The sequence below is a fragment of the Phaenicophaeus curvirostris genome, chromosome 9 (genome assembly GCF_032191515.1).
Source record: "Phaenicophaeus curvirostris isolate KB17595 chromosome 9, BPBGC_Pcur_1.0, whole genome shotgun sequence".
Classification (NCBI taxonomy): domain Eukaryota; kingdom Metazoa; phylum Chordata; class Aves; order Cuculiformes; family Cuculidae; genus Phaenicophaeus; species Phaenicophaeus curvirostris.
Window position 1 is genome coordinate 7,899,962 of NC_091400.1, and position 26,800 is coordinate 7,926,761.

Consider the following 26,800-nt stretch of genomic DNA (forward strand, 5'->3'; position numbering starts at 1 on the left):
CAGCGTGAATCCAAAAGTTAACGGGTGAAACATAGACCCAATGGCAAAATGCGACAAAGAGCAAATCCCATCTGAAATATTGCCTTTGTCAGGTAAGTGTATTAAACCCACTGTTCTATGATTCTATGATTCTTATATCCTTGGGAAGGAAACAGAAAAAAGTGGCAGACCTTTTAGTAGATGACAGACGTTCTCTCTGTCTCTTTCTTTTGCCCTGTTTTTTTGTTGTTAGAGGTTTTTTTCCTTCTCAGTGGCAAGAGGTGAGCTGGAGTAGTGGGGACAGCAGGGTTGGTTTGTTGATTTCTTTTGTTTACAAAACATTCCTAAAGTGAGGCTTTTTTCATCTGTATTTATACATCCATTTTTTAAAGTTGCAGGGACCCAGGAAGATGATGTTTTATGGATAGCAATGGCAGGCACTCATCAGGTGTGGGCACTGATGCTGGAAGGTGGAAAACTACCAAAGGGAAGGTAAGCAACTGTAATAAGAGACATGTGAAATCATTGTTTGCCTTCGTGAACAGCTTTCAAACCCCAAAGGGAGAGATAATCAAATTAAACTAAAAATAATTTTTCTCAATTGTATGTAGCTTGAAGCTTGCTGCTTCTGTTCAGACTTAAAAAGCACGTGTCCTTTAAAGTCACCTGCTTTCCCCAGATCTGTTAGATGAAATGAAAGATGCTGCTTCTGCTATAACACTATGACTTGGTAGGGTACATTCATATAATTGAATGTTACTTTTCATTGTATTTGCTGAATTATCTACTGATGAATGATACAGTAAGGTGAAATAAAAGTTAGCACAAAGGTATTGAACAATTCCTAGTGCTGTAGTACATTTTATTTTATAACTCACAAGTGCTCGTCCTGTAGTTTCTGTTTATGCATGTTTGAATTATTTAGAATTCATGCTTGAATTTGGGTACTATTTTTCTTTAGTGATTTAAAGAAAGGAGTCTGCCTTCGATTTGCTGGGAGTGGAAATGAAGAGAACAGAAACAACGCCTACCCACATAAAGCAGGCTTTGCACAGCCTTCGGGTCTCTCTCTGGCTTCCGAGGAACCATGGAACTGCCTTTTTGTAGCAGATAGCGAGAGCAGCACTATACGAACCATCTCTCTGAAAGACGGAGCAGTGAAGCACCTTGTAGGAGGAGAGAGAGATCCATTGGTAATCACTTCAAACTTCCCCACACTGCCCTACTAATATTCCTCAAGCCTGACCTGGAGGAACCACTTTTGGGGTGAGAGGGTAAATCAGTTTCCGTGGCCATCAATTTCTTAACTTCACTGCTTGGAATGCAAATGTGTGCTGGTTGTGACACTCAGGATGTAGTAAAGATTGTTGCTCCTCAGATAACAAATTATTCATTTTTAAAATAGCCAGCTTGATTCAGCGTTGTGTGGTCATTAAAGCCAGTGGGATTCATATTGATAACTTAAATGTGAGAGTTTCCATTTCCACAATTAGCATCCACATTTCCCAGTTTTCAGTATCCTTGTTTTGAAGTTGTCTTGGTTTTTCTTTAAATTTTGTTTTAAGTCAATGGATTTCCATTTAATTACAATCATTTAAATTTATGGTAACTTTGAATAATCAAATGTATTAACTTAATAAAATACTTTTTCAGAATTTGTTTGCCTTCGGTGATGTGGATGGAGCAGGCATAAATGCAAAGCTGCAGCATCCCTTAGGAGTAACATGGGACAAAAAAAGAAAACTGCTTTATGTGGCAGATTCTTATAACCATAAGGTAAGTATATAGTAGCTTGTTGTATGCAGACTTTGCAGTTATTACTACTACAGAAGATTATTTTAGGAACGTACAAAGATTGTGCTTAATTCAGTTAAGCTGAGGAAACAAGTGATACGAATTCCTTTGTAGGTTCTTTATATTTCCTTCCTTCCCTTATGGGTCCTTCTTTTTGCCATTGTTTTGCTGCCATGTGCTGCCGTATTGATACGGTGGTTCCTTGGGGAGGTGAATTTGAAGTGCCAAATTACAGTTCAGACTCAAGGCCCTTTCCTTAAATCTTCCAGAAGATGCTGAACTAGAGCAAAAGAGCTAGGAATGCTTATTCAGGAATCCTGCAGGCTTGATAAAACTGGGAGAACAAGAGGACTTGCTTTTCCCTTAAAAAGTCACCCAGGTTTTGAGAAGAATCATAGAATCATTGAGGTTGGAGAAGACATCATAAGATCATCCAGCCCAATACCCCTGTGCCTACTAAACCATGTCCAAAGTGCCACATCTACAAGTTTTGAACACCTCCAGGGATGGACACCACTGCCCTGGGCAGCCTATTCCAGTGCTTCACCACTCTTTCAGTAAAGAAATTTTTCTAATATCCAATCTCAACCTCCCCTGGCACAACTTTTATATCAGAGGGGTGGGTGCCTTCGAAATTAGAACAGAGAACACTGAATGAAGACTAGAGGAAGAAGTAAAGTCCAGCAGGAAATGAGGGTGGGGGCGAGGAAGATGGTACGTGTCATTTGGTAAGGTATGGTGACTTACCTTCTAGGACACACTTGGTAGCTGAGGTGCTCTGGGTTAGTACTGGCTTCTGGAAACGTAGGGCATGAGATAATGCAGAGCTTCTAAATCCTCCTAGTTTTTTCACACAATTTTTTGTGTGTCTTTGCTCATCTTAGATTAAGGTTGTAGATCCCAAGATGAAGAACTGTGCTACCCTGGCAGGCACAGGAGAAGCAAGCAATGTTGTTGGTTCCAGCTTTACACAGTCAACTTTTAATGAACCGGGAGGACTGTGCGTTGAAGAAAATGGCCGCTTGATGTATGTTGCAGACACAAATAATCATCAGATTAAAGTGCTGGATTTGGAAACAAGAATTCTTTCCATGGTAAGTAATACTTATTAAACAGACTGATAGTGGTGTTTCTTGATATAAATTGCTATCACAGACTTTGGCAAGTGGTAGAAAAATCATGTAGCTAATAAACCTTTTTGGTACAGTAACTATATTCACAAAATGTTTTGTGATGATGATCTGGCGAATAAACATCACCTGTTAGCACAGTTGTTGAAAGCCTTAGTTTTTGGAAAGGCAACTTTTGCATGAAAACAGAAATTATGATCCTCTAGAAAAGAACAATACAAAAAACATGAGTGATTAAAAAATACAGCCCAGTTTTTCAGTATGAAAAGCATTTTATGAGCACTTGCCAGCTCCCTTTGTAACAAGTGGAAGTTGAAATAGTTTACCAATTCCTGTAATTAAGCACCAAGAGATGATTTTGGGAGGTCAGTGACTTGAAGAGGGGTACATAGTGGGCTTCCATGTGGTCAAATCTAATCCACTGTCATAACTGAGCATGACTGTAATTGCTTATAAACCTGAAGGCAAACCAAATTTGCACTTTTGTACATCTTATGATGACACCACGCCTTAGTGCTTTCATATGTGTATATGTTTGTGTATATATGTATGACATAAGAGTCCAACTTCTTATCTGTTTCTTGCATTTAATAGCACACACTCTTAATCTGTGTTTGCATTTTCATACCATGCAATATGTTGATGGCTTCTCTGGGAAATTATCCTTTACTTTACTGTGTAATTTGCATGGCTAAAATCTTGGATTTTAGTACCAAAGCATGCTGTTTACACAGGATTTGAAGAAAATACCATTGATTTTGTTTAAAGTAAAAATATAATGCAACTGCTAAAATTTTAAATTAAGGGGTATTCTAAGTAGAGGATGCTCTAAAGTAATTATGGATTTTGTGATTTTAATAGGAAATATTATTTTTATTTGGATTAATCAATTTTTTTTTTTCCATTTAAACATTTTTGTCCTTGCCTTTTTCTTTGACACTATAGGATTGTTCGTCAGAAATTTTTAGCCTCATAGCCATATTATGATGTGTTAGTTTTCCTGGTCCATGTCAGCTTTGAAACTGTGATTGTATTGTGAAAGCATGTTTGTTTTCTGTGCAAACAACACCAAATGCTTTGTTTGATTTTTACTGATAGTTGCCTATCCTGAATCCAGAAGCTTGCGATGTTCCAGACAACCTGCCTGTGCAAAAGGATAAAATAACAAACCTTCCAAAACTGCCTAAATCTGCACCAAACGTTCAACTTCCTTCACTAACTGTAGCTCCCGGCCAGACAATTCAGTTTTTATTAAAGCTGACGCTTCCTCCAGATTCGAAACTGAATGAAGAAGCCCCCAGTTCCTGGTTTATCACAGCAGAAGGTAAAGTGCCTGTGTTGTTTTATCAGTTGAACAGGAGTAGGTGAGATACAAAGTGGGGCACATCATGACATGCCTGCAGCATAAAGGGATCTGTCTGATGAACCACAGTGTTCCTCCTAGTGTGTTAGAGCTTGTATATGTTACAGTTGGAGCCAGTATAGAGGAGAGGAAAGCTTAACTGATTGATGAGATGCTGGACAATGTTTAGAAAAAGAAGAGCCTGAAGGGAATCTACAGGGAAGCTGGAGAGGGACTTTTTGAAAGAGCATCTAGTGATAGGATGAGAGGGGGTGGCTTTAAATTGGTAGGGGGAAGGTTTAGATTAGGCATTAGGAAGAAATTCTTCATGAGGAAGGTGGTGAGGCACTGGCACAGGTAGCCCAGGGAAGTTGTGGCTGCCCCATCCCTGGAGGTGTTCAAGGCCAGGTTGGACGGGGCTTTGAGGAACCTGGTCTATTGGGAGGTGTCCCTGCCCATGGCAGAGGATTTGAACTGGATAATCATTAAGGTCCAGTCTTTAAGAATGGCAACCCAAGCCATTTGATGATTGTATGAACGTCATTTTCTTTAGTTTCTGTGTCAAGTTTTGGATGTTGAAATCTCAACATTTACACTTTAAATAGATTTCTGAAAGCAATAGAGAAAACTTATTTCTGTTATGTGTATTCAGTTGTTGCACTGCGTTGGAAAACCTTTTTTTAGGAATGTTGGTAGATTTCTAAAATTCTGCTTATTTTTAGTAATTGTTCTCTGGCTGAATTTACATGCCATGTTAGCTTTTACAATGATAAATACTTGTTAATAGCTCTCCCTGCTTGTAGATGCAGTTAAACTGATCTGAAAGAAAACATCTCGTCTTTGACTCATCTTTTGCTGGCCAGCTTTCAGAGTTTCCATGTGCTAGCTTAATTAAATTGATTGCTTTTAAAAGCAGTCAACAAATACTGTACAGACGCTGTGATTTGTTTAAATGCCTCATGATTTAAAGTAGTTTATGATCGCAGTTTGTGCTTTTGGAGTACAAATAGACTATTTCCAGGAGAGTCGGCACATTTTTTGGCCTACAGAATCTCCCAATGTTGTTGAAGATACGTGTCGTAGTTTCAAGGGTTAGTAAAAACAGAGAATGTGAGCAAACTAATCTCAACAAGTCATTTCAAGCTCATAAATTCTAGAGCCAACTTTTAGGTATTTTCTGAAAAAGAGCGTTTCATCTGCCTCGCTTACATTAAAATACAGAGTGTAATGAGATGAGCTGCATACCCATGTCGTGCAGTTAATTCTTTAGTTCATATAGTCTGAAGTATTTAAATAATGTGAAACTTGAGTTCTATTCCAACAGTCAGCCTGAGCATTGCTAAATTGCAACCCACCTGTAAAACCAACACTTTGGGTTGGGAATGCTGTAGCTTACCTGCCGTTTTGTGCATTTATTGCAGACATCTTACCTGCAGTACGAGACCTCTAATACAAATGCACAGCAGCCCATTAATTTAAAGATTTCTGCTCACCTATCTCAGAATACATTTTAATATCTTCTTAGGAGTGCATAGGACAAATTCCAGATCCGTTGCATTTAAGTAAGATGCACTGTATATATATACCTGTTGTTGTGAAGCAAAGCTATGGATCTCTGCATCTTTAAATGACTGCTAAAGAGGCATTATCCTTTATTTGCCCACAACTGGAAAAAGCAGAGGGGAAATTTCCCCTGGTGATGCATCTGGAAAGAAAGTCTGTGTTGTCCTGTAGGTAAAGTAGTGTTTTCTCTAGAGTTTAGGCATGGTGTTAAATATATTAACAATAAAACTTCTTTTACAGATAATACCTGGTTGATTCAAGGACAGTGTCTGTCTGGAGAAATAAAGGATGTTTCCAGTCAAACTGTCATTCCCTTCCAGTTACCCAGGAGCTGTCTGTCAGCTGAAGCCATCCTGGCTGTCAAAGCGTGCCTCTACTATTGCAGCAAAGGTAGCAGTGCCTGTATGATGAAAGGAATTTCATTCAATCAGCCTTTACAGATAGCTACTACAAACCAAAGCAGCTTGACTCAAGTGGAACTTATGCACTCATTTTTAACCAATTAACCCAAAGCCAGCTAGTCTCACGTTTTGTTTTACTATCCACCATTTCTGCAAGAGAAAAACCTTTCTCCATTGTTCGTTTTCCTGGAGCTTATGCCGAAGCTAAGAAATAATGCACTTGGTAAAATGAAGTATAGATATCTGTACAACTTAACGTGAACATTTATCTTCACAATCTCATTTCTTTTAATTACAGTCGCAGCAATAATACTGTAATACTCTGGACTCTTGCCAATTGTGAGTATATTGGATGTATGTCTTTCCAAGCAATGAGCAACAAGTTTTAGAGACCTTTTGAAAGAGCTGTTGTTCCTTTGTGATGTTACTGTAAGAAGTCCTTTGCACTGTACATACTGTTAGAATTGCTAGAGCATTTTGGACTAACATTTACAAATTCCTTTTGTGCCCTTATGAATTTTAATAGAATGTCAAAATGAACAGTTTCTTTCTTCAGGCTGTACAAGAAGTATCTTGCTTATTTTTCTGTAATGGCATTTAGGACACGTATTTTGAAAATACATCTTAAACTAAGTGAAGTTCAGCTCTAATTTTATGCAAACTGAGTGTTTTGCTTCACTAGAAATGACTGCCTTACATGAAGAGCATAGTTTCATGGAACATTTTCTGTGAAAGGAAGTGTCCAAATTCCTACAGAAGAATTTCATATTGATTTCTAACAAAAATTGTGCCTCTCTTTGATGTGTAGATACATAAAAAAACCAACACAAACCCGTGCTGCAGTTTTTCTGTTATATACCAATTTACATTTTATAGTAAGTGGCAGTTAACAATTGAATATCTAAACTACAAAAATTAAATATTAATCATTTCAAGCAAGGTGAATCGCTTGCACTTCCTACTTCTATGATTTCTCTGTAAAGACTTGCCTGAAGACTTCTGTGTTTCAAAAACATAATATTAAGAACAGCATATTCTTGAAGTCTGGTTTAATGTCTTTTGAAGTCACAGCTAGTCCCTCGATTTGTAATAGTGGCCACTGAACCAGAACTGTGTATTTAATAATGGTTTATTCGTGTTCATGTTTAGAGGTTCTGAGCTTTTGCTAGAAAACTGGTAGCTTAATCTTTGAGTAAGGTGCTTTAAATCTGTATTACAAAACTCTGCCTTTGGTCATTAAGCGTTTTGCAAGTAAAATTCTTTCAATTTGCCATAGTAAACTTAAGGAATATAGGTGGGGATGCAAGTTTTTTTACTTGAACATGAAGAGTTTTCATGGTGCTTAAGCAGGGACTGGATTAAGCTCTGTGCTCTGGCCACGAGGATCAGATCTGAGGAGGTGGTTTGTCTTCAGTTTGAAGATAGTGTTTTCACATATATTAGAAAGTAGAGTAGTGGTAGAATTTTTATACAGTCTTTTCTAAAACAGTCACCATTGTTCCTGACATCTGTCAGTAAATCCCCAGAATGATTTGTTGTTGCTCTTTCTTAAAGGCTGACTGGAATGTTGGTCATGAACCCTACAGGCTTTTGTTTTAAGGGAACCGTGTGGATTGGTGTGGTTTTTCCTTCCATTGAAATGCCAGTCTATCTGCGTGTTCTCTGTGGTAAAAGAAATGGTTATTATCTCACCTGTCAACAAGGCAAGGGCTGAGCTACTCTTTTTCTTGTGTTTGTTTTTTAAGCAGCTTTTCTAATTCAGCATTTCAGCTCCTTTGGGCGAGCCTCTCAATTCTCACATGCCATTTTTGAAGGAGAAAGCTGTACTACTTTGTTCAGAGATTGCAAATGCTATTGGGAGGATGAAGGTAAAGGAACTGAGTTGGGCATTTATTGTTTTTTATACTTTAGTACAATTCACTTTATCCAAATGTTTTGTTTGTTTAACTCTGTGTAGTGGCCAGGAAACCTTAAATCAGCTTCCAGCTAGACCACAATTTTTCTCTTGCTTACCGAAAAAACAAGCATTAGTTCCAGAAGCTCAGAATAATGAACCAAGCTGTAACAGTTATCTTGAACATATAATTCAGCAGATGGATTTTTTTCCTTTCATTTTCAACAAGAGTGACATTATATTTGCCTGTTTCAACTGTGTAATATCATCAAATTATACCTGTATTCCAGTATAAAAAAAAAGACAAATGCTTTCTGATCGACACTTTCTAATTAATGTATTGCTGTGTATTCCTAACTTTATTTAACTGTAGTGTGTAATGTTTAAATACAGTATTGTAGATATGTTTTCTGTGTAAATGCACATGTATAAATGTGTGTTTCAGTGTCATATCCTTTTTGTTTCCAAGTTTTGGCGCTTAGTCACTGCATGTAGACGCACTCAACCACTGTGAGCTCATTGGGAAAGGGTGATAGAAGGCTTTAGGGAAACTGTTGCATAACCATCAAGCTGAAGCCTGGAATCAAACTGTAATAACCTTTAAATATTTAGTTGTGGCCAAATTCTAAACAATTGTATTTCAAGGAAAACAGCTTTACTACCAGAGAGCAGGAATATATCTGTTCAAACCAGTTTTTTCTTTTAAGGCCATGTCTTGCAGCGGATGACTGAATCTTATATAAACTAGGGCAGTGGGCGGTGGGATACTGTATCTGTGCTAATCTTGCTCCTGCAAAGCCTCAGAGCATTCCTTGCTGCTGCACTGTACTGGCTTTATGCTAAACGAGAAGCAGAAGTTGTGATGCTGTCTTAAAAACACACACAACCCACTATTTGCGAAGAAAAGCTGTATGTCCCAAAATGCTTTCCCCCCATATCTGGTTACCTCCTAAGCCCTTCTAGGCAATAAGTCTAAGTCCTTTAGTTTGCAAGAGAGCGTTGCTTTTCCTAAGTCATCTTAGTGGGTTTCACACAGGGACACTGCCCCAGTTCTCCATCATAATCTCAGGAGCAGCTGATTCTCACTGTGCTTCAGTTCTTGCTGATGAGGTTACTGGGCTGCTTCTGCTCCTTGTTCAGCCTGTGATTGGCCTTTAATTGTATAGCCTAACACTTTTTTCTTTGTCCAAGGAATAGCATACATCTTCTCAGAGTCACTCCTGCCATTTAACTTGTGCTGTACAGACATTTAAATGTTCTGTAATGAGGAAACCATGGGTTTTGAAGGCTTATGATGTTTAGGGGTACTATTTCTATTGCTTCCTCCAGAGTTTACAAGATGCTCTTATAGTAAAGCAACAAGTGCCATAAATGTAACCAAACAGGCAAACAGAATAGCTGGTACAAGCTATAGAAATTTATTTCAGTTACATACTGGAAAGCATCTTCAAAATATGATTCAGGGAAAAAAAAACAAATAGAAAATGTTGCTACTTTGTCTAAATACTGATAGATCAGATATATTGATGACTGCTATCCCTTTGTATGGTAATTTACTTTATTAGTGTTTCCTGATATAAAAAATCTCAGCAGGTTTGTATGGCTTAGTACTCCCAGATTTGTATCTTACAGTAAGAGTATGTAATTCATGGCTTTTTCACAGTATGTCTTCCTGCAGGCTTTAACAGGTCTTGCATCAGACCTTAATGAAGTAGTAAATTACTATAGCAGATCTCTGAAGAATATTGTCATGGCTGCGTTGTACAATGGGCACAAGTTCAGTGGCATTTGCAGTTTTTAGTTGTAGTGTTTGCTTCTCTGGAAGAGCTTTTGGTTTTGAATGAATGTATTTATAGTTCCATGAGGTGTTTTATTTAATTAAAGTATTCTTAATTAGACTAGTAAAAAGATAATATGGTTTCAAAGAGGGAGCATAATATGTTTTAATAGCTCTTTCATGTTGTTTGAATTCAGTAGTATCTCTCTGTACTTCGTTCACTTCTGTTGAAGGAAGGGCAGGGATATTGACTGTGTAAACCTGTTGATGGATGTGTATTTTATGCACGCATTATTAGTTGGTTCCTTTTTGTGTTAGATTCTCACATGTCATTTGGGGCTTTTCTACTGGAAGTACTTCATAGTTTATGTTTTGCTTCTCTTTCACTTGTAGAGCATTGTGTGTTTACATCATGTCATGATACAAAGCAAGTACAGACCTGGTGAGTAACACATGAGAAGGTAGTTTTATAGGATCATGTAAATGCCATATCTCCTTAGCTCCAGGAAAGGTGTATGGCTTCCAGTACGTTGTATATATTCTTAGTGCCCTTTTTTATTCCAATGGGCAAATCTTGTCACTCAACCCATGGGTAAAACATTTTTGTGAGGATGTCAACAAAAACATATTCCTTATCTCTTGCTTAGAGGAGGGGGATGACCAGAATGTAGTGACTTTCCTTCTCATGCAGGGGCATGTCTTTCTGTTCCTTTAATTATTGACTATTTATTTTAGCAAGGAGAGTTGTGTCATTGACCACAAATTCTCTTGAAGTTTCGATTTCTCTCGAGGATTTCTACATACATGAAAGCTTTAGATGTCCGACTTTGTAGAGTTACAAACGATATATCTAGTTGAAAATGGCTTATGATTTAGCAGACAATAGCAGAGCTTTATGTACATCCTCATGATCAGTTATGTTTTTAACATCACACATTGCAGCTAAATTCCTGCAGAATAGCATTCTTAAACTGTGTATTGCAACTCAAAAGTAAGTTTTCTTCCTTGTATAATGTGCAAGAGATGCTATGACATGTTGTGTATATGTGTCCTCCAGGCTGCAGTTGTGCTGTCTAAGGAGAACTTACCACAGCAGCTTATCAGCCACGTGCAGTAACTGTCTGCTCAGATCTGCCAGCTCAGTCATTCATATACTCAATTAAAATGACTGATTTATGTTAGCAAATATTTAGTATTTAGAATTAATCATTATAATTTTCATTGAAATCGGTTTGTTAGGAATTAGAGGAGCTTCTCTGTCCCAAGGAGGGAACATATAAGAATGGTGACTTTTAGTTGGAGACAGCTGTTGAAAATGTGAGACCTGGTGATTTTTTAATTAAGCTGCCACATCTATTTTTGTATTCTACAACAGATCATGAATTTAGAAATACTATTTCTAATATTTTACATTCCATTGTTGTCATATAATCAAATTTCACTACTGCATCAAAAGCAACTGTTCTTACATTTTATAGTTTATATACTGTCATATGTAAAATAACTTCCATTAAAGATTAGGATTAATTCTTGTCGAGGATTCAGCACACCTGTCATTGAGTTTCCAAGTTTGTCTTACTTTCTTTGTCATATTATTATGAAGGATTTTGTTTAGGTTTTGGGGTCTATCTTTTCCTCCTGTAGTTGCCCCAAGAGCGAAATACAGCCAGTATCCTGTTATTATGGAGGGATCCAAGTAGGATAATTCCCTCTACCACCCCTTGCCCCCGCCGTGCTTTAGGGATGGGGCTGTAAACAGCGAGCACAGTAGGGCAGCCCCATATAAAGATAATGCTGCCTGGCACTCACTCCAAAAGGCTGCAGATGAGGTGAGGATTTCAGGATCGGTTACACCGTGACACTGGTTCTCAGAACAGATAAACCTGGTGCATACTGGGTGGCTGGAGTTACCTGCTTCCTAGGCCTATTTCTGTTTACAGGCTACAAAATCTTGCTCCATAAAGAAGGCAAGAATTTTGCCCTTATTCCTGCAAAAATCTTCAATCAATTGATTCATTAGTACTCTTAAGATAATCTGGTGATAATTACTGGATTCTAGGACCTATCTGGACGCTCCCCCATGATTCTAAGTAGCATAAAATTGTGTCCTCAGATCAGCTTCATCAAGCTTAACACTAAGGCAGCTACTGTCAAAATTTTCACCTAGCCCTGTCCAGTGAGGTCCTGAGGTTGTTTCTTGATCTCCCAGAGCATCCTGTCAAGCTTGAGTAGTCTGTGCAAGGATTTTGATGGCTGTTAGATTCAGGAACCCTTGATACTAAGAAACAACTTAGGTCATTCATTAGATGATGTGAAAAATACACCAGTTTGTTGTCTTGTTGCAGATTGTGGTTAGTTATTTTCAGAGGGTGACACATTTGTCATAGCTGGAAAAGTAGAAACCTGGGGTACAAGTTTAGGAGTGTTTGTGCAGTTCTAATTACGTATTGCTTCTTGTACTTTCTTGTGGGTCCATTGCTTTCAAGCATACTAGAGAACATTTTATCCAGTTGGAGGCCCTAGGGGTCTGCAAAAGAATTAGGAGTATTTTTCAAGTCTCACCTGGTTCTTTTGAAACATTGACAATTCTGAGCTAAAGAAATCCCACTTATAAAAATCTCTTCATAAGTTTACCTTAATTTGTACTCAATGTGCTTCAGAAGAGCAAGATACCACACTGTATATTTCCCCTTTTGTCCAAGTATTTAGTTATTCAACCCATCTGGCCATTTTCAGATATTTGCATTCCTGCTTTCTAAAAATGAGCACTTGGTTTTGATACGTTTATTAAACTTAAATACTTGGTTTCGAACCATACCTTCAGGGTATCTGTCCTGAGAGTTGCCTGTATCAGAAACCTGAGTTCCAGACTTCAGAAATTTAGAATTTATAATAGAGGAACATAATTGGTCAAAACTATCCAGTTTCACTTTTAAAGGAGAACTAGTGTGATTAAAACACTTCTGTAAATCATTACCACTAATGTACCATTAATCATTGTGTGATTAAAACTTGCGATGAATCTGTGTATTTTTATTAAAAAAATTAATTAAGAAAAACATGGTAGTTGCAAAACTGCTACTGGGTGAAATCCAGGTTCTCCAAAGTTGACGTCAAAAGTCTTCAGGGCCAGTTGTTCAGCCCAGGGTGGCTGGAATCCTGCTTTTCATTACATCATGATGGCTGAAGGGAAAAAAACAGTGCCTTGCAGAAAAATACTTGAAAGTGCATCTTTACAGAAATGTTGGCGTACCGATTGAATTAAGGTATTTCACCTTTGTGATTTGCAAGTTTCAGGGGTTTTTTTATTCTTCGCTAATTCTGAAACTGTGAAAGAGTTTGCCTTCTTCATGTTTTTTAATTAAGTTGAAATTCAGGTGCTTTCTGTTCTTTCTGGTCTTCTTACAAAGTAGTTCAAAATGGTTTTTTCCTCAATCTTGTGAACCTACTTCTGAAACTATCATTAACTTTTGTACACTTCAAAACAAACTGAGCAAGGATATTTCAAACATCTTCCTGCAGCTGTGATGCGAGTGAGACGGAAGGTAAAATATTCATTGATCTAACAAGCCAAGGATATGCTTCTTGGTATTTGAGGGGTCGATCTTTGGTTTTGTTTTGGTTTGGTGGGATTTTCCTGTTCTATAGATGAGCAAAGATAATTTAAATGGCAGAGGGTCGTGTGAAGAGCCAGCTATGAAGGGTCAGGTTATCTCACTGTGAAACCATATAACTTTGTCTCAGTTCTGATGCTGGGGTGTCTAAAAATCCCAGCAGTATAATCATAGCGAAGAGAGTCACGTATGAGCACTTAACACCTTGACAAATATCTCCATGTGGTTTAGGGGGAAAGACGGGGAGTTAATATATTTTCTTCCATGAGAACTTCAGTGTTGCTTTGTGGACACTGGAAAACTTTTGTCTGCTTTTGGAGATACTAAACCTCTGTTTTTCCGTTATGTGTGACATAAAGCCTTTCTGATGTCTGAACATTTTAAAGATTCATTTCATATTTGTTGCTACAAAATATGTGAAGAATTAAAACTGAAGGCACTTCATCTACAACTGATGCAGATTGTGTAAATCCTTCACACACAGCATTGCCTGATAATGGTCTATAAATTATTAATGGATCATGATCCTTTTTAAATAAAAGGTAGATGTCCTTTAGTATTATGAGAACAAGTAAATGCACCGTAGAAGATACGTCAGCCTTGGATGTCAATTCAACAAGTAAGCAGTGATTAAAGAATGTACTGTTTTTCTCTTGCAAAACCTCTTTCTCCTTGTAAAGCTTTTTCATGGAAAAATAAACATTAAAAGTTTTATCTTTGCTTTCAAGGCTCAGTTTGTCTGTCAATCTTCACATCAACATAGATGAGGAAGTTATGAAATGTGTCTGCTGTAAGGGGTTACAGCTTGATTAAAATTCTTTAATTAACAAGTCCTACCCGAGTCTTACCCATGACTGCAGAGCCCTATGGGAATCAGACCCAAGGGGTGATAAGACAGCATGCACTCATAAGGATTCCCCAGTTTTAGTGTTACGTAGTGGTCTGCAAACAAGTGATCTGGTTTTATTCCATTTCTGCACATAGAAGAGCTGAGAAACGGTGTGCTGCATGAGTCACTGACTGACTGTAGCGTTCAGATTATTGCAGAGATTCCAAAGCAAGCGTAGCTGCTGGAACAGATATCGCTGCATTGAGCTCCACTTTGAAGCAGTTTGTTAGGCATACGGGTGCCTGTTAAATAAATAGGTTGAACCATATTATAGCAGCAGCGTCTAAAAAAAACTTGTTGTTTTGTTATAATTGTTTTACTCGGATAACAGTTTTGCAGCTTTGACTAAGAACATATGGAGACAGAGTGCTAGTGTGGGCTGCTTATGTGCACCAGTACAGCTGAGGACCAATGTCCCTGTGAGGATAATCCCTTATTTATGCTGCTGATCATAGAATCGTAGAATGGTTTGGGTTGGAAGGGACCTTAAAGCCTATCCAGTTCCAACCCCCTGCCATGGGCAGGGACACCTCCCACTGGATGAGGTTGCTCAAAGCCCCATCTAACCTGGCCTTGAACACCTCCAGGGATGGGGGGCAGCTACCACTGCTCTGGGCAGCCTGTGCCAGTGCTTTACCACTGTCATCATGAAGAATTACTTCTTAACGTCTAATCTAAATCTTCCCCCTTCCTATTTAAAGCCTTTCCCCCTCATTCTATCACTACATGCTCCTGTAAACAGTCCCTCCCCAGCTTTCCTGTTGCCCCTTTCAGTAAAGGAAGCTGCTCTGAGGTCTCCGTGGAACCTTCTCCTGGCTGAACAACCCAAACTGTCTCAGCCTGTCCTCATATGGGAGGTGCTCCAGCCCTCGGATCACCTTTGATGGCCTCCTCTGGACCCATTCCAGCAGCTCCATATCCTCCTTATGTTGGGGATTCCAGAATTGAACACAGGAATTGAGGTGGGGTCTCACAAGAGCGTAGTCGTGTGTTTATCAATGCAATAATTTATTGTTAACGAAAGCATCGTGTGTCAAAATTTCTGGCATGTTTGCTATAGGTGAGCCCTAACAAGACTAGTGCAGCTATGTTGATTTTCCTTCTTCCTAAAGATAATTCCTCATGACTATTCATCTGTTCAAATATTTAAAACATTTATACGCGCTACTTATGAAACTCAACTAACTTTATTTGATTTCCATCCAGATTAAATAGATTCAGCTTAGCCTGATGCAGTAGGTCTGAATTTGACAAACATTTAAACAGATTTATTTGCAGTTTTTATGCTTTGTTATAAAGTGCATCTAAAGCTTAACTTGGCCAGCTTAGGCAGGGTCGTGTCATCTCTCAGTGCTGCTCAAAACCGTGATCCTGCTTCCCCATCTAAATTTTATCTTTTCTGCCTGTCAGCCCGGCATTTCATGCACACAAACCCACCAGAAACTGAAAATGATGGTTATTTTTTGCATAACAGAATTCTACCCTTGCTGTAACTGGGTTTTCTAGAGCTGGTTTGTTCTCCTTTGCCCTCTTCCTTCAGCACAGCAATCAAAGTAGACGTGAGGATTTCAGCCTCTAGGTGTAAAAGGGTAACTTTCTAAAGTATTGATACAGCAACACATGTTGTTTCTATCATTTTTTGGAAAAGCATTAGCAAATTGTAACCTTTAGTTAAATCTCTAAAGATTTCTCCTATCTCAGGCATTCCCTTAAGAACAGTGTGTGGGCTTCCCAGGGCTCAGAGCTCCTAACGACGGGCTGGAAATAGCAGGTATATTTTCCAAACACAGCACAAAGCTGCAATATCAAGGAGTAGTTAGATATTAATGAAGGGGTTGCTACAGTAAAACCAAATATTTAGTCAAATTTACCCCTATGCTGCATTTTCATAGAGTTATAGAATGGTTTGGGTCAGAAAGGACCTTAAAGCCCACCCAGTTTCACCCCCTGCCATTGCAGGGACACCTCCCACTGGACCAGGTTGCTCCAAGCCCCATCCAACCTGGCCTTGAACATCTCCAGGGATGGGGCAGCCACCACTGCTCTGGGCAACCTGGGCCAGGGCCTCCCCACCCTCACAGGAAAACATTTCTTCCTAAGATCTCATCCAAATCTCCCCTCTTTTAACTTAAAACCATTCCCCCTCATCCTATCCCTGCATGCCCTGATCCAGAGCCCCTCCCCAGCTTTCCTGGAGCCCCTTTCAGTACTGGAAGCTGCTCTAAGGTTTCCCTGGAGCCTCCTCCAGGCTGAACAACCCCAACTCTCTCAGCCTGTTCTCACCTGAGAGGTGCTCCAGCCATGAGGACATGGTCTTCATGTCCTCCAGTGGACTCGCTCCAACAGATCCATGTCCTTCCCATGTTGATGACTCCAGAACTGAATGCAGGACTCCAAGTGAGGTCTTATGAGAGTGGAGTAGAGGGATAGAATCGCCATCCATCATGGAATTGCAATGCTATTTCTGCTCTTTGCAGCTACCGTGACAATTATTGTCCCTGAAAACTGAAAAGTTGTTCTAACACCGTCTTTTTTTACTAATGAGATGGCAGCACATCAGGTGTCGTCTTTTTTTATACTGCAGGGCTTGGGAAAGTGCATCACTTCCCTTGCAAAGGTCTAAACCCAGCATCTGTGATGACAGCTCGTGTGATGTGTTTTAAGTAAAGCCAAGTGGAGGCAGCAGTTTAATGGTCAGCAGGTGTGAGGTGCCATTACATCAAGGCCTCTGCACCTTCCCTCCCTCTCATTATGCACATAGACACACTCATGACTTGACTAAAGCTCTGGTGTTTTCCATGTTGTTATCTGAGGTTGATGCTAAAATACAGAGACCGCTAGGAATGAGAGATGTAGCTGGTTTTCGGAATCTTAATACAGTCAGCAAGTGGCATCACAGGAGAGAATAGAACATCGAAATGCACCGAACCGTGTGTGGGAGCATCGATGCCTAAACGGCAGAGAAATCCAAGGGAGATCTGCTGGGGGCTACCGAGAAACCTATCATTTAAATTTTTCTCTCCTTTATGCAGCCGAGTGAAGAAGATGGATTTAATTAGCTTTTCCACCATGCTCTTAGCAGTGAAAGTGCTGTAAAGTGCTGTTGTTACTGCAGACTCGAATCAAAGGGGGTGCGTGCGGCAGAACTTCTTAGGGAGAACAAGGAAAGTGCAGGGGATGTACTGGGATGTGCAGAAATAGAAACCCTCATAAAGAGTGGCAAAATTTGCCTCACAAATTCACTGGTAAATGTAAAATGAAACATTTACGGAATCATAACAGGATTAGTTATGAATTTAAACTAGCATGGGATTAAAATTTTTTATTTACTTGAGGATGCTGAAGAGAACGTTTCATTTTCCAGTAGGTTTAAGTTACATGGAAATGCATAAAATATGGAGAAAATAGAGCGTTACCAAGAGAACTGAGGTAGGATGGATGATATATTTTATATAGAAGTGTAAGCATCCTTTTTTTCTAATATACAGCAAGCTTGCTGATTTAAAAAAAAATACATATTTTAAAATATTGGTGGATGGAGAGTCTCAGCAACTTGGTGACCTGCTGCAGTCTGTGTAAGTAGATCCCCCTTCCACATGGTGATATATTTTTCTTATACACTCAGTTCAGAATCTCTCCTGCTTTTGCATCTTCTGGTAGCCTAAGTGACATGATGCCCTCTGGGACTCTTCATATCACAGTTTTGGTCTTGACAGTCAGAGAGACTCCCTTATTATAGATACCTGACAGCAGGCATGCATCTATTTTGCAAGAATAGTCTAGCACAGATGAACTTGTTATAGTAATTGCTTTCACCTTCTCCTGACATGCAGAAACTTTGGAGGGGAATACCTCATACAGCAGCGAGCAAAAATTGATCAGGATACTTTTGGATTTACTTCATGCTGAAGCTTCTCACAGTCTCGAAGGAAATTCATATTTATGATTAAAGTGGACCCAGGAAGGAGATGATTTTCTATTTGCATAAAATCCCAATGAGTTGATTTTGTTAGCCTAGAAAACTTCTATATCTTATACTGAGAAATGCTTACAGTCAAGTAAAAAGATTTTCAGAAGTGATCAAGTTATTCTGAAGCAATGCTGACCAATCAACTTAACAGTTATGAGGACTATTGTAAATAATCATATATCCTATCCATTTTTTGTCAGCTGAGGAAAATCCAACACGATTATATTCCATTTCAACAGTACATCTCAGCATTAAAGTCTACTGCATTCTCCTCAATTTGGGAAGAGACCTGAGTTCAGTAGCAAGTCTGGCTGCATGATATAGAATCATAGAAGCAAGAATCATAGAATCATTTGGTTGGAAAAGACCAACTGTGCCCATCCACCAGGTGGATATAAAACATGTGAAGTCTGAACCCTTCTTCTAAGTGGACAATGGAGTTCATACATTTCTCCTAGGCAGCAAATAGATACAGTTATCCCTACATTGCTGCATCTCTGCTAAGTTTCTTACTGACTGTCACTTGATCCTTTTCACTCTGCCCTCATCTCTCTACCTAATTCTCCCAAAGCTTGCAGCCCATTGACTGTGCACTCATAGCTCTTTCCATTCACAAAAGTAATTTAGTTTCTCTCATTTTGGAAAAAAAATTTCCTAAGCTTTACATCCTTTTCCCTTTTCTTTTTACACTCGTAAAATGTGCTATTAGCAAGAGCTCCTGCTTCCTCTATTTCGCTCCTATATTACATCTTGCTAATTTGACTGTCCCCATGCTGACCACTGAAATTGTTCTCAGCAAGGCTTCTAATGATCTATTGCTAGCTGAATCTCGTCAATCTTCTTGCCTTGTTGGTTGCTTTCAACATATGTAACCAGTCTTTTAATCTTGAAATTTTCATTTTGTTTGCTTCTGTACTTCCCTTTATTTCAGCTCTGTGCATGCTTTGGAAACTGCTCCTTCATCTCATCTTTGGCTGAATAGCCCTCATCTTCCCCATCTCCGGCTTTTGGTGGAATTCCCCTGGACTGCCGCTATTCCTTAACTCTTCCATTGCACACTTTGTCTCCAGCTGGTATAAAGTCCAGCAAACACCTGTGTTGTGGTACCACTGTCCTACCTCTCTCTTCCAGAATAGTCGCTTTCTATCAAACTTAAGTCTCACTTTTGACTTTATAAAATTTGACAAGCATGTCCATGTGGGGGGACTCTCCCCTCTCCTCTGCTCTCGTGAGACCCCACCTGGAGTCCTGGATTCAGTTCTGCAGCCCTCAGGCACAAAAAGGACATGGAGCTGTTAGAGCAAGTCCAGAGGAGGCTGTGAAGATGATTCAAGGGCTGGAGAACCTCTCATAGGAGGACAGGCTGGGAGAGTTGGGATTGTTCAGCCTGGAGAAGAGAAGGCTGTGGGGAGACCTTGGAGCAGCTTCCAGTACTTGCAGGAAAGATAGGGACAGCACCCGTTGTGACAGGACAATGAGTAATGGTTTTAAATAAGGGAGGGGAGATTTAGACTAGATATAAGGAAGAAATAATTTACAATGAAAGTGGTGAAACACTGGTACAGGTTGTCCAGGGAAGAGGTGGAAGCTCCATCCCTGGAAATGTTCATCTGCTGATTACAAACAAGGCTTTGAACTTCAGCATTTGTTTAGATTTCAGCATCTCATTAGGTGCTTACATTTGGACAGTAACTGGGGTTTTTTTACATGGTTTTTTTCCATCTTTAGTCTACTCTCTTTAGTCTGAATCTGTTGGAGGTTTTCTACCTCGTGTCTCAGTCTCTGCAAATGCACAGTATTAGTTAACGGGATCTTGACCCACTCTTACCTATCCAAAAGGCAACTTTGTCAAGTGTGGGATTTGTAGCCTGAAGGGTGATGATTGAAACATTATTTTCTTGAATCCAACTGCCACCTCTCCCTACTTGCTAGTATCAAGCATATGCTGCACCTCCGCATATTTCAATGTGCCACCCTCAGCACAGTCAGATCCTGTCTGTGAGGTTTTATTAATTTTCAAGATACCAACTCCTGCCTCTGATGTTTTCATCTTTCTGCACCATTATCCACTATTAATCTTCCAAACATTGCAAAAGGTACCTCTGAGGCTTCCCTTGATATTCAAAAGAATTTCCTCATCAGTGCTGGCAAAGCCTTTCTTACTGCACTGAAATACTGTCAACGTTTAGGCTCCCCTGTACGAAGATAATTCACTTGTAAACCAACAGTTTTCTCATTGTTTGCTGTCAGACTCTGTCTGTTGACTGCACTGTATCGTTTGTTGCTTGGTGTACATCAGCTGAAGGCTCTCAGTGGATACAGGACTTTCCTCTCCCCATGTGTTTGCATGATACCTAATGCCATGCAGTTTTTCTTGAGAACTTTTAGATGCTATGGCATCAGAAATGATAATAGCGACTGGCATGACGGATTTATTTCCCTCACAGTGCTTAATCTTAGCAAAAAAATAGCTTCTAAAATAGATTCAGAATCAAAAAAAAAAAAAAGACCTCTACAACACCTGAAGTTCTGTTTCCATCATTTCAATGTCTCGCTCTTGCCTATCTGTTTGTAGATGAATCTCCCATTGCTTGTCCCACTGAAGCTTCAGCGATGAACAAGCAAATAAATTAAAAACTGAGGGGATTAGATCTTTAGTCCAGGAATTCTGGAAGGGCACATAGAGTTCAGCTGAGCTGGACATCTCTCCAGGTTCAAGTCCCAAGGAATCCAAAGATTTTATCACGCTTTTTATAGGGACATTTGATCACACTCTGAAAAAATGTTGAAGTTGGCTAGAGATGCAGCTGTCTTCATAATATTTATTGGTTTTTTTAGCTTGTTCTAGGAGATAAACAAACAATTGATTGGAATGGATAAAAAACAAAAGAGCATCGGACATAGGGTTTGACCTGCAATGTGGAACCTCTGTCTTCCACCAAAATACAGCAGATTCTACACACATGTGAGTGAAGAGATGGACCTGCCCCTTGTGGGCTGTTGCAAAGGGCACATTTGGAGTGTCTGTAGGAGGTGAGGGTTGTGGCTATGTTTAATTCCCATAGAAGTTCACTCCACAACTTTGGAAAATCCACAAGGATGTTTCCTGAACTGCTGGTTGTTACCCTTATGTGGAGACCTGGGTGACTAATCAGTGTTCTTTCTTCACATCTAACTGACTTTTTTTGTGTTTGGCACTGAGCATCTGGAAGATCATGAACCATTTGACAGATTTCATTTGATACTTTGAGCAGAAAGATTCAATCTCCTGAGCCACGGGTCTACTCTTCTGTATAAGCTGTTCACTCCATGCTTCTCCACCAGAAGCTGCTTCCCATCATTCTCTTATCATTTGGGGCACACGTGGTACCACTGCTCCTGCAGGATGGCACGAGATGGAGTGGATCCTCCTAAGAAGCTGTCAGCTCCCTGTGCCGAGGGAGGCTTTTGGATGTTTGGAGCATAAGTAATTTCTTCTGAGGAAAGGCAGTGGTCTGTCTAAGTCCTGTTAATGCTGTCAAGATGGCAAACTTCCATGGGAAGCCTGCCAGGATTGGCATCTCCTGGTCAATGAGAGAAGGTGGAAAGCCTTGCCCTGAGTCGTGTGAGACCTCAGTGTCAGTGAGGAATCTCAAAGTTCTCCAGGTGCAGTGTAAACACCCAGACAGACAGATTGTCAGGAAGACTTTTCTTGAGGAATTTCTGCAACCGTACGTAAATCTGGCCTGGCCTGGTTTGTTTTTACCTTTAATCCTGAAGAATTCTTGTCTGATATTCTAGCCTTATTTTCTCATGTTTTATTAGAACTAACTTGCAAAACCTCATTCCGGTATGCGTGGGATCCCAAGCTCAGCTTTTCACTAAATGCTGCCTTTTTAACTCTTTCACACCTCCCCCTCATTGATTTTCTTTTTAAGATAATAGAGGATCTAAGGAAAATATTGCAATGTGTTGTTTTCTCTTTTCTGTAAAACGGTGGGACTTGGAGTGTAAAGCACCTAGTAATGACATTAGCATTGGGAAACAAGCATCAAAAATCCATAAAAATCAGTGAAAATTTTAAGATATTATCTTAGGAACTTAGGGATTGTTTTTTTCCAAATTTCCCTTAGGACCAAAGTCCTAAGAGTCACATGCATATATCTTTTAAGAGGAAAAAAAACCTGTAGGTAATGCAATTAATATTTTAGTCAAGACTTCAAAGCTGCATAACTAAAATGGTCATAAAATACAACAGAGGCCAAGTCAGGTCTTGTCCATTATGGCACTGGGAGTTCAGAGTATTCAGCTCTCTGTGATTATACATCAGTTTCCTAATCCCCTAGACCATAATTAAGCACTGTTCTTGTTGGTACTGGCTTGTTAATATTTTTGGCAAACTTTTCCACTTATTGTTTCATCAAATTACAGATTTCTGTACAAAACGGACAATTTTAATGGCATTTCCATTTTTTTTTTTCTGTTAGAAGACTATAAACAATGTATTTGTGCCAGCTTCCTAGAATAGTTTATCTTTTCCCTGCCCCTTAGTATCTCACTGTTTAACCTCAGTTGGAAATATTTTTGGGAAATGTTTGACATGTGAAATCACTTCTAAATCAGAGTAAAATTATTTTCTTTTTTTTTTCTTACTGAGAAAGAAAAGTTGGTTTTAAGTCACGATTACCCCTGAGACATATCCAGAGCCCGATGCCCAGTCGTGGCAAGCGGAGGACTGTGTACAGCAGGAGCTGCCTGCCCAGAAAAAACAACAACCTGAGAATAAACTAAGAAGCAGGAGCTGGCTGTTACATGCAGAGGGAATGCAATGAAATAAAAGTGAGATGTTTCAGCTCAGCGTGGTAAGTGACAGCAAGTTGTTAGAGTAGTCCTTGGCTGGCCTCATGCCCACAAGTACCACCACTCTCAAAATTTCATAGAATGATAGAATTGTTAAGGTTGGAAAAGACCCCTAAGACCATCAAGTCCCACCATCAACACAATACCAACATGTCCATTCATTTCCAAGGTAGGATTGCGTTGTCAGGGCCAGGAAGCTCACAATCAGGGTCTAGAGCTCTGCCATGCCAAGTCCTCTCAGTGCCAAGGAAAGGTCCTACACAGCTTTAATTTGCTAGTATAGGCACAGTCTCTGAGACTGAATAACTTAGAAGACAAATTCTACAAAATTATTTGTTTTGGAAGACTATAATCTTTGTACAGTCTACTTGTTGGTCCCCAGTTTTTCAACGCTATGTACATGCTTCTTCCTCCAGGCGTGTTGCTGCTGGTGGCTAAGAGTTTATTTTCTGTAGTAGGGGTCTGTCCATAAATAAACACATAGCTGCATAAGCACACACCAGTTTTTTCATGTTCCAAGCACAGTTGGGCTCTAATACTAACTTGGGATGGCTGAGTGTTGCCTTAGTAGAAATAAAAGATTAAAATTACATATGCTTTCTTAGATGCCCATCATAGACTTTTAAAAAATCCTACACACTTACTTATTTAAAAACTCGGACTGCAGGGCACCCCCTCTGCAGGAGAACTGACAGCCTGTTACAAGCAGGCCTGTGTGATGACAGATATGTGATTATATTTAAGTAGCCCTGTCATAAAAAGCATTTCCTAGGTTGTTTTTTTCTTAGCTTGATATTTGGAAGATTGCACTGCGTTTTCTACATTCTTAGTGCACAACTTCTGCAGTGTGAAAAAGGAGTTAAAAGCCCTGAATTAAGCCTGAGGTACCATTACTATGCAAAATAAGTAGGAAAGACAAAAAATAATCTATAATATGTTTACGAGAGATTCATAGAATCATAGAATAGTTTGGGTTGGAAGGGACCTTAAAGATCATCCAGTTCCAACTGCCCTGCCACAGGCAGGAACACCTCCCTCTGGATCAGGGTGCTCCCAGCCCCATCCAACCTGGTCTTGAACACCTCCAGGGATGGGGCAGCCACAGCTTCTCTGGGAAACCTGGGCCTGGGCCTCCCCACTCTCATGGTGAAGAAATTCCTCCTTACATCTAGTCTAAATCTGCCCCTCTCCAGTTTATACCCATTGCCCTAGTCCTGTCACTACAAGCCTTTGTGAACAGTCCCTCCCCAGCTTTCTTGTAGCCCCTTGAGGTACTGGAAGGTCTCTTTAAGGTCTCCTCAGAGCCTTTTCTTCTCCAGGCTGACCAGCCCCAACTCATACTCATGGTGGCAAAAAATGTTCAAAGTACAGATGAATTTGAACCTCATTTCCAAAGGAAGGCTCACATTGCTGATTTCCTGTGTCCTGCTGTTTGAACTCATCAGCTTCAGAGATGATAAGAACATGTTATTACACAGATTATCGCAGTTTATGTACATAACTTCTTAAACCAGATTCTTTCAGTGGTATGGCCAGGTGGCCAGTATCTATTGTCAAACGTTTGATGCATGCCTGTTTGATGCTACACATTCTCCATCCTGTAAGCAAGAAATTGCCCACAGTGCAATGCTCTGTCATCCTAAATCTGAGGGGTTAACACACTCTCATCTTTAATCTCCTGGAATCCTTTTTTTCCTTTGATTCTAAAATCTATGAACACTTTCACATAAGCACAATAAAAAACCCGAAACAAATAACATAAACAGCTTTAAGTTCAAAGTTTAATTATATATCAAGCAGGAATCTAGCAATGCAGTGCAAGTCTACCATAAAGACTTTCATCTTTGTAAATCCTGGGTTGTCATGTGAGCTCACTGCTCTAAATATTTTTAGTGGCTTAAGCACTTAAGCACTCAATTCTGGGTCTCCCAACTTAATGTTCTCTCAAATGGATCTAGTTTTCAAAGGATGGCTGTTCAACACATTCTGAACGGCCAGCAGTTTTTCTTCTGGTATCTATAAACTGAGGCAACAAGGATCACCTATCTCTTTTTTTTAAGTGTAGAACACATTTCTAATATGTTTAAGTTAACTACAAACCATTTGTAACAGCTGTGCATCATTAGGTCTTTTCCTAAATCTAAAAAGCTTTGTTTCTGTGTGGGATATAAATCACAGAACAAAATGTATCAGGAAAAATGGAAAATGGAGATACTAAATTATATACAAAGGAACTACTGGGAGATTTATTATCAGTGATTTTCTTAAATCTGCTTGGACAGCTAGGATAGTGCTTTCCAGAATGGATGTGGCTGTGTTTTTTCAAATCCATAGGTCAGCAGTCTATGGAGGATCCTTGTAGAGCTCAGACTCGAACTAAGGGGCATCAACAGTAATAAAACATCTTCCAGTAAGCACCAAACTGCTAGGGGCTGCTGGAAATCTCCATCCAAAATGAGGGTCTTGGTGTCACATCTAAACCTCACTGAAGCAGTGGAGGGGGCAGTGGGAGCTTATGTACATGTTGAGAACATTGTTGACTCAGTGTCACAGGGATCAAGCTTAACCTGGGAGCCCTCAGCACATCAGGGTACTTTGAACAAAATTAAATATCCTTACATCGTAAGTCAAGTTACAACCATTTCAGAAGATCAGTTGGACATTAGTGGCCAGTGTGCAGTGAGCCTACACCAGGAAGGCCACAGTTACTTAGATTGCATTGCAGTTACTGTGGGCTGGAAGACCACAGCTTCAAGGCAATAGCAGTAACAGAAGCAAATTTTGACAAATTCACTGAGAATTTTTAAGCAACCTGACTGTTTACACAGGGGAAAAAAGAAAGAAGTGCTAGAAGAATGCCACTTTTATAAACCTTGCACAATGCAAATACTTAACAAACACTTCCACAACCTTGGAGTCTAAAAATTATATTCACTTTCCTGTCTCTTTTGATATAATTTCCCCTGGCAACGATGAGTGCCTCAAAACTGCATATTGCTTTCCAGCTAAAGCTTGACCTTTGCAACTTCTCTTCTTCAACAAGTACCAGTGCTAAAATTACACATCAGACAAGAAAGAAAATGAATCATCCAGCAATGAAAGACTTATTTCGAAACTGTAGGAAAATATATACCTGGCATGTGGTTCTGGATTTGATTAAATCACCACATTTGCAAATTCTTGGACTTCAGCTGCCTGTAAAGTTGATCTAAAATTCTGAAAGTCCACAAGCAAAGTTTGCAGAAGAGCTTGCAGCAGGTATGTAATAATACCTATGATGAGTAAAACCAAGATTTCTGATACATGATGTGGTGTTTAGGAGGACAGAAGCACTCATATGATATGAGTGATGGTTGATGAGAAGCTCAACATGAGCCAGCAATGTGCTCACAGCCCAGAAACCAACCATGTCCTGGGCTGCATCAAAAGAAGTGTGGCCAGGAGGTCGAGAGAGGTGATTCTGCCCCCTCCATTCCTCTCTTATGAGACCTCATCTGGACTATTGTGTCCAGTTCTGGAATCCTCAACATAAGAAGGATATGGAGCTGTTGGAACATGTCCAGAGGAGGGCTGCAAGGCTGGAGCACCTCCCATACGAGGACAGGCTG

The 26,800-nt window shown here is 39.6% G+C and overlaps 1 protein-coding gene across 2 annotated transcripts in view; it reads left to right on the top strand.

Annotated features, from left to right (window-relative positions):
• Positions 1-26,800, top strand: part of NHLRC2 (NHL repeat containing 2) — a 267,757-nt gene that overhangs the window by 19,764 nt on the left and 221,193 nt on the right. The window contains exons 6-11 of one of the 2 annotated variants that reach the window (XR_011337967.1): positions 372-471; positions 941-1,172; positions 1,633-1,755; positions 2,658-2,867; positions 4,002-4,227; positions 6,049-6,796. Coding sequence is in view for 1 of the 2 variants with exons in the window: in XM_069863748.1 (XP_069719849.1) it covers positions 372-471; positions 941-1,172; positions 1,633-1,755; positions 2,658-2,867; positions 4,002-4,227; positions 6,049-6,314 (1,157 nt within the window). In the remaining variant the exon portion in view is untranslated. Of the gene's footprint in view, positions 1-371; positions 472-940; positions 1,173-1,632; positions 1,756-2,657; positions 2,868-4,001; positions 4,228-6,048; positions 8,158-26,800 lie in introns of those variants that run through there. The other variant, XM_069863748.1, reaches the window with a different exon arrangement.